The sequence below is a fragment of the Ipomoea nil genome, unplaced genomic scaffold, assembly GCF_001879475.1.
Source record: "Ipomoea nil cultivar Tokyo-kokei standard unplaced genomic scaffold, Asagao_1.1 scaffold2054, whole genome shotgun sequence".
Taxonomy (NCBI): domain Eukaryota; kingdom Viridiplantae; phylum Streptophyta; class Magnoliopsida; order Solanales; family Convolvulaceae; genus Ipomoea; species Ipomoea nil.
In genome coordinates this window covers 125,974-136,900 of record NW_017618482.1, presented here as the reverse complement: position 1 = coordinate 136,900, position 10,927 = coordinate 125,974, and the positions used below count along the sequence as shown (strand labels likewise).

Sequence of the window (10,927 nt, the reverse complement as noted above, 5' to 3'; positions counted from 1 at the left end):
TTGTAATTTTTGATCTCACAAATATGTCAATTATCAATGTTAACCATGAATTATTAGTGGTGTAAATGTTGCTTCTCAATTTTCAAAATGTGATATATATTGCCCCTCTCCTAATAGAAAGAAGAAGAAACATTGTTGTCGGCGGAAGGAGAACAAACGACAAAAAGAAGAATGGAGGAAAAAAAAAAAAAATGTGGTCTTTGAACAGGAAAAAGGGCGGGTAACCACATTTACACCACTAATAATTCATGGGAGGGGTAATATATGTCACGTTTTGAAAATTGAGGATAACATTTACACTACTAATAATTCAGGGGTGACATTGATAATTGACATATTTGTGAGGGATATAAGTTACAATTTTTCCCTTTTTATTATTACCTTCAATGACTAATTCGCTACCACCTTGACAACTCAATGACCAAATGTGGTGATCAATATAATTGAGGAACTGAATTAACTATTTGTTTATAATAATTAGTTTAGTAAAATCTACTATTTTTCATATTCTGAATATTGTTGGTCATATTAATTTTTTTATATGAGGGGTGTTTTGAACTATCGACTTCTCTTAAGAAATGAAAGTGCACGACCACTCACACCAACCAAGCTATTAACGTTCTCAACATATTGACATAACATTGTAGTTACCTAATAATTTTTCTCAATGGTGATAAGACTTTATTTTTTACACCCAAAACACAGACAAATAGAAATCTTAACCAAAACCAAATGACCTCAACAACATCCCATTCAAAGGAGTGTCAAAGAAAGTTAAGGTGATCAAGATGCTTAAGTTAACCTTGAAATAATGCATTTATCTGCAGCAGCAAAATTGTAGGTACTGGCTTTTCATTAACCTTAGACAGACAAAAACAAATGAACATAACCATTTTCATCATTCATATAAACATGCAACATCCCTCATCACTGTAACAAATCAGATGCAGATCTTGCCAACGCTACGTGGCCTGGAGAGCAGTGGGCGCTGTGAGAGTCCCGACGCCATGAGTCCTGAACCTGAGCTGCAAACTGCAGATTCCATATCACATCTTCAACCGAGGGACTATCGGACTGCTCATTTGACAGACACCTTAGGCAAAGCTCCATCACCGTCTTCAGTGAATGGTCGGAGCATTCCTTGCAGACTGCAGGATCCACAATGTTTCTTCGCGCCAATTCATCCGCTGTTAAGCTTACAGATAACTGCACGGAGCAGACAGTAAGAAAATGATGTAAAGAAGAAACCGGAAAAGTTTTGGAAACTTCCTAAGAGAAAGTTTTGAGTCTAACAAATAGTTAGCTAGGTTCTCATGAACCAGGCTCTTAAGAGTCCCACATAGGTTAAACTAGTTAATTGATTGGATTTAGTTTTTTAGTGTGGTTTTCTCTATTTGTATAATAGCCCAATTGATTGACCTTTTACCAATCTCTCCATTTTCTTCCTTTGTTAAGGCAAAAGGAAGGCCTGAAAGGAGTCAAGAATTGAAGGATGTGTTCTGTTTTGACTAGAAGTTTAAGCTGATAGCGAGACTATGCATTTATATTTTATATATTATATGCTCAACAAAAAGCATATTTTCTTTCTTTGATCCATTTACAAGGTTAATTCCATTCCCAAGTCTATTATTCTAGTGTGGAAAGGAAGCCTTGGTTAAAGATTGTAAAGAAGGATGGGTGAAATGAGAAGTCTTACTATGTCTTTGGAGACATCAATGTCATTTGGGGTCATCATTTTCCTTCCCACTATGGTTTCAAGTAAAATTACTCCGAAGCCATAGACATCAACTTTCTCCTTAAATGCTGACCTGCACTCAAGGATCTCGAATAAGAAAATCTCTTGGCATTTCCTTGACAAAAAAAAAAACCAAAATAATACGATGCTCATTCTACATTTCACAGTAATAACAACCCGCAAACTAGAAAGATATTGAAGGCATTAACAGAGCGATTCGTTTCAGACCTCTCCTTCCCTCCACTAGAAGACGCACCAAAAGCATCCTGTATATAGTCATTAACAATGAATAAGCAATCAATGCAAGTTTTCTGTGATAGATATGTTTGGTGCTTGATAAGAGCCCCACATTGAAAATATAAGAGAGAACGTATGGATTTATAAGGACATGGGTTAAACAAGCTAATTGATTGGATTCAGTCTTTCAGTGTAGTTTTGGCTCATGTGCCTTTGCCCAATTGAGTGACCTGCCCGCTATACAAAAATGTTTGGTTGGCATCAGAGTTTAGAGTTCATGCTTCTTGATAACCTTGTGGGCAGTGTTTGATTCAGCTCCGCTCAAATATACTTCTAGTTGTTAACACTATTCCCGTTAACCAGTTGGAGTGAAAGAAGAGGTTATTTTATTGACATACCATGTTCTTATTCTCAGCTAACAAAGGCAGATTGTATTTGCTAATTTTCACATGGAAGTCATGATCCAGTAAGATATCTGTTATCTTCAAGTGATTTGAGAAAATGCCCGGCACTATCCCAGTGTGTAGAAACTGAATTCCCCTCGCAATTCCTAACATAGCCATCATCCTTTGTGACCACGAGAACTTTTGCCCAGCATTTCCCTCTGTCACAAGTGTTGGTGGAAATGATCCAGTATGAGAACGCAGACATTGTAAAACAAAGAAATGGTAAATTAGATATTTTCATGGCATTGCTGTATTCTACCTGATATGACTTCTCTCAGTGTTCCATTTGGTACGAACTCGAACACGAGAAATATTCTGCTGACGCTCGAATCATCCTGATAGCACTCGAAGCAGTGGCCTATAGCACTAACTAAGTGGCAATGCCTAATCTTTGAAACCAGCTCGAGTTGGTGAGTGTAGTGCTGGATGCTGTGCTTCTTCCTCGTTTTCAAGCTTCTTATGGCAACCACCGTGCCATCCGTGAGCATGCCTTTGTAGATCTGAAATCCAAAAGAGGAAAAGAACCGTCGCACTTTGAGACTAACAATAACAATGACAGAAAGTACTGATGCATATAACAATCACTTGTTGTTACCTGGCGACAAGAGCCTTCTCCTAGTATATTTGCTGCGTCAAAGTTATTTGTCGCCTCCCTAAGCTCATCCAAAACAAATGTCCGATAAGGGGGAATGCCAAGCAGTCCAAACTTCCTTTTTTCTGAAATATATCCTGCCAAACACACAAGAATGATTTTATTTTAGTCATTCCTAACTAAACTGGGAACTTTCGGTTTCCAACTATAATGACAAAGACTTGAAAGTGCATAAACTTAGTACACTTAGCCTAAGGTGAAAATTATACGAAGAAGCTAAGAAGCCTTACTTGCATCGTTTAGCAGCTTTAGCGTGTATGCAGGTGGCACCTTTTCCAATATGAGTCGAGCATTCGGGGTTCTGTTAATTTGCTGCTGCTTAGCAAATTTCTTCTTCACAACAAAAAACGCCAAACCAAGAAGCGCTGTTCCTCCAATAAGCCCTCCCACCATACTCGATGCAAGAACCACTTTAGCATATGGTCGTTTCTCCTTGTGGTTGGTAGGCATGATTCTAACAGCCAGGGCTTCGTTGTGACAGAACGACTCGCGATGCTGCCATTGCTCAATATCTGACAAGCAATTACCGGAGTACGAAACTGTCCTGTGACCAGTACCCGGGTGCAAACAATCAGGCAACTCCCCAGTGAAGCGGTTCGATGAGAAGTCCACATAAGAAAGCTGAGAGTTACATGACATGTTCTTGAAGAGTTTCCCAGTGAACTTATTCCCAGAAATATCAAGGTAATCAATTGATGGCATTGACAACAAGGATTGTGGAAGGGGCCCCACAAACTCATTCTCAGAAATATCCATCTTTGTTAACAGATAACAAGACTTCACTTCATCTGGTACCCCAAACCCAAACTTGTTCTTCCCCAACATCAAGGCCACTAGCTTTGTAGGCAAACTAGGGAAATTAGGCCCAAAACTATTACCCTCCAAATCAAGAACTTGAAGGTTTGACAAATTGTGGAAATTAGGCAAATCCCCAGACAGATTATTCCCAGAAACAACAACATTTCTCAACAGCTTTAAACTAGTCAAAGAACTGGGCAATAAACCACTAAAAGAATTATTCTTTAAACTCAGCACAGTCAAAGCAGGAAGTGAAGCTAACCAATCAGGAACCTGACCTGTGAACCTGTTATTATCCAACACAAGTGTCTGAAGCCCCTTCAAAGATGAAATCTCCAATGGAAGGCTGCCATTAAAGGAGTTTGAGCTTATATTCACAATCTCCAAAGAAGACAAAAGCCCAATACTTGGAGGCAAAGGGCCTCTCAGACCCAAAGAAACTAAAGAGAGGACCTTCAAGTTAGGGAGGCTAGCAAGATTGGAGAAGAGGAAAGAAGTGGAAATCTCTTGAGGAAATTGAGGGAAAACCCCATTCCCAGCCACATGGAGCTGTGTTATGTTATCTTCATAGCACACCAGTGTTAGGATTGGGAGTGGCTCAGTGTTGCAGAAATCTGAGTTCTCACTCCAACTGCTTAGCTCCACTGGGAAGCTCAGCTCCTGTTTGATCCTCTGAATGGCTTGGAACTGGGAAGGTGGGAGCATTTGCTCTGAGTAATCCACCATGGCAAAAAACAAGAAAAGTAATAAGAGCTTTAATGGCTTCTTCTTCTTCTTCTTCTTCAGCACCTCTGCCATAGCTAATTCCTTTCCACTTCCTTGTTGTGATTTGGGTTCTTGATTTTATTTATTTATAATGCTTTTTGCCTTTTGGGTGTTTTATTTGCTTTCAAGAAACAGTGGAGACTATAATCTATAAGAAAAGAGGCTGAGTGGAAGAAGGAGCTGCATGCATTATTGATTGAAATATTGCATCAACATACAGTAATGCTGCATATACCATCCATTTCTTTTTCTGCTTAGTCACGTGAATTTTAAAAATAATTTTTTTTTTTTAAAAAAAAAAGAAGAAAATAAGACTAATTGTACTGTGTGTGTGTGACTCATGTTTTTTACTGTCAGAGACACACTGACTAGGGTGAGTTGTTTGACATGAAAATTTAAGGTTGTTTCATACTTAAGGATCAATTACTTAGAGCATCTCCATCAGTGGAAGAACTGGTTTTTAGTCTCTGAGGTGGACCCACCAAATATGAATATTGGTCGGCGATTGGTCGCGTGAGGCACAACAACAGCGATCAATGCGTTAAACTGTATTTTTTTTTTTTTTTTTTTTTTGCTTTTCAGATTTTGTTTTTGCTTTTCTTTTTTCCCTTCCTTTTTAAAACTATGTCTATTGGGGATGCTCTTAACGTTTTGTTAAAGATAGATAAGTCTCTTCCACTCAATTACACCCCAAGTTAAGACTAATTGTAAATGAGCATGAACGAAGTTGACTACAATAAAGGCATGTCTAATGTGGATTTTTGGGCAAATTATACCATAGATAGATATCTATTCTAGGTTGTCATGTTTTTTGCACTCCTAATTTCAAATGTTCAATGCAATTATTAGTATTATAAACATTCATGTTACATTTGGTTCAAGAAGTAAAATAAAATAATGATAAAATTTCAGAAAAATAAAATAGATTTGAAAAATAATAGCATTGCTAATTTAATTTGTTATTCCATTATTTGGTTAGTTTAAAAATGAATAAGGAATAAACAGTCAAATGATACAACCATACTCAAAATAGTATGGGTTTGTGTTTGCGCTATGCATTTATGTTTGTACGGGTATATGTTCGTGAGAATGGCTACTTTCATAACAAACGAAATAATCAATTTTTTGAAATTCTATTCCGCGTAACATAATTAGTTTATCAGTCAATTTTGATTTATTTGACCACTATTAGCTGTTTGACTTGGTTAAACAACTACTATAAATATTTGATTAATTAGTTTTTTGAAACAACTTATTGCTTCATCAAAAATTCAAAAAGTTGTTCAAAGCAGTTTTTTCGATCAACTTTTTGAAAAAATCATTTTGCATGTAATAAGCTATCAGCTAAGAGCTAATTTACTTAAAATCTTTCTATAATTAGTTAATGCTATCAACTAGTCAAACTCACTAACTCAATCGACTAACATATATTTACCAAACAATCGTTATACCTTGCACCACGGCGCACATAGCCCTGTGCGCTCCGCGCCTCCCAAAACAACGTCGTTTTGTTAAGTTGTTAAAAAAATATCCCCTGTTTCGAATGCACATAAACTCATAACAGAATACACATAAACTCATAACAAAATACACATAATCTAACATAATACATAATACACAAACTTTTAACTGAATACATACATAATGGGGTTTGGTTAACATAATACACATAAACTCTTAACTGAATACACATAAACTCATAACACAATACACATAAACTTTTAACTGAATACACATAATGGGATTTGGTTAACATAATACACAAACTCTTAACTGAATATAATACACATAAACTCATAACACAATACATATAAATTTTTAACTAAATACACATAATGGGGTTTGGTCTGTTCGGACGGATGGAGTGACGTCAGCATGAAACGCGACGTTTTGTGCCTGGACGCACATTGCTATGTGCGCCGTGGTGCACGATATAAATTGCCCTTACCAAATACCTCATTGTTTTTCTGTTCTTAACATATTTCGTGAACCAACACAATTATTATTGTGTGGACCATGGTTCATACAAATTGTGTGGACCATATTTTGTCTACTGTAAAATAATATACATTCAGTACAAAAATAATGTACATTGTATTTAGGGGATGTACATTATTTTTGTTCTGAGTGTACATTATATTGTGTAATGTACATTCAGTACAAAAATAATGTACATTTAACATATTAAAAATGTATTTTTTGTTATGGTCCACATGACATTGTGTGGACCATGATCCACACAATAATTTGTCGAACCAACACCTCATATTATACTGTGTGGGCAAAAAATTATTAAACATAATAACAGAAATTTATTAAAACATCGAAGTTATCTATATTTAAGTAAATTAAGAGTAATTAGAAAATATTTCAACTTTTAACAATATGGTAATTAAATTCATTGTACACAATTGTATTATATATTAATTAAATATGAAGTGTTGTGTTTATCATTAATTTGTCTTATGCTTGAGAGCTTTTAGTATGGGAACAAATAATACAGCTGTATGAATTTAATTATATTATGAACTAATCACATTCTTAACAGCTATTAATTTAACATAATGAAAATATATATTTGGAAGTTCCTTTACATTTAAAGATGGTGGGGCATTGCATATGCATGGATCACTAGTCAATAATTAATATTTCAATAGAAATGAAAGAAATGGCCAATTTTATAAGTTATATCCAAATTAAAAAAAAAAAAAATTATTCTCCCTGGAATGTAATCCAGTCAAGGTTGGATGCTCAAGCTAAGGGTGGTTTTCCCCCCACGAAAAAAAAATAAATAAATAAATAAAATCTCCCTGGAATGTAATCCCAAAGTTTTTTTTTTTTTGTCTGCAAAATAAAAGTTGACTTCCCAACATTTTTTGTTTGACATAATATTAAATTATAATGAGTACATTAGAATTAATATTTGATAGGAGTAAGGGTCAAATATGTCTTCCAACTGCACACAATAATGCAATTAGGCAGTGAACCTAAAAAAACAATAATTGGATCCCTGAACTAACCATGCAATTAGTCTAATTTACAGATTTTGCAGGTTAGTAACAGGTCACTCTAAATTTATTTATTTTTTTAAAAATAATTTATTATTTAAAAAATAATTATTTAAAAAAAAAAAACACACACACACACCTCCGCCGGAGACGAAGAAACTTTCTTTGTGTATTCAAGTACGCCTAAAGACAACATACCCAAAGACAACAGTTAAATAAAACCGTTGTCTTAAAAAAAATAAAGAACGTGCAACGACAACGGTTTAACAGTGTTGTGTATTCAAGTGTTATTAACGACAACACACAAATGCCAACGGTTAAATAAAATCGTTGTCTTTTAAAAAATAATAATGTGCAAAGACAACAGTTTTTTATAACCGTTGTCTTTGTAGTGTTGTATATTCAAGTACATCTAAAGACAACATACCAAAGACAAGGGTTAAATTAAACCATTGTCTTAAAAAATATATATATAGAACGTGCAACGACAACGGTTTTATAAAACTGTTGTCATTGTAGTGTTGTGTATTCAAGTGCTATTAAAGACAACACAAAAATGACAACGGTTAAATGAAACCGTTGTCTTTTAAAAAATAATAATGCGCAAAGACAACGATTTTAAAAAACAGTTGCCTTTGTAGTGTTGTTTATTCAAGTACACTTAAATACAACGGTTAAATAAAACTGTTGTCTTTAAAAAAAAATGCACATAGACAACGATTTTAAAAAACTGCTGTCGTAGTAGTGTTGTCATTTCTCAAATTACATAAAGACAACACATTTATAACAACGGTTAAGTAAAAACCGTTGTCTTTGACAAAAGTGTTGCGTCAAAGACAACGATTTTGGACCAAGTCTTTTATACAAAAGACAACATCTTTGTTAAAAACTGTTGTCTTTCTAGTGTTGTCTATGTGCATTTTTCTTGTAGTGTTTTTACTTTCCTATGTCATTCTTACTTACTTCATAGCGCATAACCTAGTCTATTAGTCAAAGGCCTTGTGGTCGAGTGGCATAGTTGTGCCCCCTCAAATGAGAGGTCTCAGATTCAAACCCCAGTATGGGACATTGACTCTTTGTAGTATGATACACACAACAATGATTGGCAAATATCACTCTCCCTCCTAGTGACTAGTTAGAGAGAAACATATTTGAAACATGACTCAAAAAAAGAAAAAGGATGGTTTTGGGTGGGGCTAGGCCAACCCTAGGGGCAAATTATGTTGTGGACTCGGATTCAAAATGACGTATTAATTATAAAAAAAAAAAAATTATACTCTATATTCACAATTGCAGAATTCTATATTCATAATTACAAAACTCTATATTCACAATTACAGAACTCGATATTCACAAGTAAATCAACAATATAACACAATTTTTGAACTCTATGTTCACAATTACAGAACTTTATATTCACAATTTTTGAACTCTATAATCACAATTTCGTAACTCAATATTCACAATTAGAACTCTATATTCACAATTACAAAACTCTATATTCGCAATTTTTGAACTCTATATTCCCAATTATAGTATAACATGTTTTTTGAATCTATATTCATAATTTTTAAATTTTATATTCACACACAAAAAAAAAAATTCAAAATTATTCGATGAGAAAACAGTGCCACTAACGATGTTATTCCAAACGCGTAAAGTTACATCATTTTGGACTTGGGTCCACCTTGCAAGGTGAACTTGGGTCCACGGCATAAGAATTGAACCCTTCATATAGTAGTTCCAAAATGAGCTAACCAATAATGTCCAAACCCATATCACATGATGTAACTCTCTTCCCCATATAAAGCTACTACTCTTTCTACACTTTCTGAAAATGCCACATCAGTTCTACTGCCAATTTTATCGTTTCTTCGGGTGACGAGGAGAAATATTTCCGTTAAAGAATTAGAAATTGTATAGTAGTGGTAAAAATATATATAGTGATAATTTGATGAAGACTTAAAACTTGTATAGGTAGGGGCGGAGACTGAATATTGATTGGACGATTTACAATTTATCTCCTCTAACATGATAACTTTATACACGTAAATTGTTAAGTATATATGTATAGAATATATGCTAACTGCAGACACATAAGATGTTGGTTAACATATTATGTGTCTGTAGTTAACATATTTTGTATATGTAGTTAAGAGTTTATGTGTGTAATTATCATGTTATGTATATATAATTACTATGTATGTGATTTGCCTTCAATATATTTTTCGGTACAGAAAAAATTAACTACAGATACCAAATGTGTTAACTGCGAATATAGACTCTAAAGATTGTTTTTATATAAGAATTCACAATGTAAAATAGAACTTGGTCTATGGTATAATTTACCTAATCTATAGCACACCGTAAACCCCATGTTACATAAAAATGATAAAGAAAAAATATTTTCCAACAATATAAATGATGTCTAACATGACATGATTTAATAAATAAATAAAGTATATTACATGAAATAAAATTTTTACCGTGGAATGTTGGTCATGTCACAGTGTAGATAGAGAAATGCGTGAAACAGCAGGCAGAAACAGAGGTTGTCATCTTCCAAAAAAACCACAAAAGGTTAAGGAAATAATAAATGTTTTGTTGCATCTCCCAAGTCACGGGTTTACTTAGTAGCAACAACGATAGCCACATTTTTGCCTATTAGATAATTTCACTTTGCACCTTCGACTTCATGCCTGGAACGCTGACGCATTCACATCCATCCACCCACTCACTCTCTCTCTCTTTTTCAATTCCCAAAACAATGATAGACTAATATATAAAGTAAGGTTACGCTTTTTTTTTTTTTTTTTTTTTTTTAGGGTGAGAAAACACTACGCTTACAAGCCAACATGTCATCTAATCATGCAAGAATAGCAACCACCCGCACCAATTTTGATCAAATTATCAAGCCCTCATCGGTGTCTCTTCAAACATAGGCCTTCTTTGACAAACAGCGGTTAGCGTTAGCGGATTGTGTTATCGGTTAACAAATAGCGGATTGTGTTAGTGAGTTTTATCAGCGGATTATATCAGCGGTCTGTAAAAAGATGTTTGGTAAAATTAGAGGTTAACATGTAAAATGACCAAAAGGGTGAAAAAGATGTTTGGTAAAATTAGAGGTTAACATGTAAAATGACCAAAAGGGTATAATAATAATAATAATAATAATAATAATAATAATAATAATAATAATAATAATAATAATAATCAACATTTAAAACAAAAATGAGGAATGTGATGTGGGATCACTGATCCCACATCAAAAAACAAAAAAAAAAAC

General features: G+C 34.2%; 1 protein-coding gene across 4 annotated transcripts in view; it reads right to left on the bottom strand.

The window, feature by feature from the left end:
- LOC109148381 (probable inactive leucine-rich repeat receptor-like protein kinase At3g03770) overlaps positions 1 to 4,852 on the bottom strand; it is a 29,263-nt gene extending 24,411 nt beyond the window's left edge. For 2 of the 4 annotated variants that reach the window (XM_019296194.1, XM_019296193.1), the window contains exons 1-7: positions 3,301 to 4,850; positions 3,014 to 3,147; positions 2,678 to 2,918; positions 2,371 to 2,576; positions 1,964 to 2,001; positions 1,697 to 1,808; positions 920 to 1,206 (exon numbers count right to left, since the gene is read on the bottom strand). In XM_019296194.1, coding sequence (XP_019151739.1) covers positions 928 to 1,206; positions 1,697 to 1,808; positions 1,964 to 2,001; positions 2,371 to 2,576; positions 2,678 to 2,918; positions 3,014 to 3,147; positions 3,301 to 4,666 — 2,376 coding nt within the window. In that variant the 5' untranslated portion in view covers positions 4,667 to 4,850 and the 3' untranslated portion in view covers positions 920 to 927. Of the gene's footprint in view, positions 1 to 792; positions 1,207 to 1,696; positions 1,814 to 1,963; positions 2,002 to 2,370; positions 2,577 to 2,677; positions 2,919 to 3,013; positions 3,148 to 3,300 lie in introns of those variants that run through there. The other 2 variants (XR_002048783.1, XM_019296192.1) reach the window with 2 other exon arrangements.
- Positions 4,853 to 10,927: the final 6,075 nt, after the last annotated feature.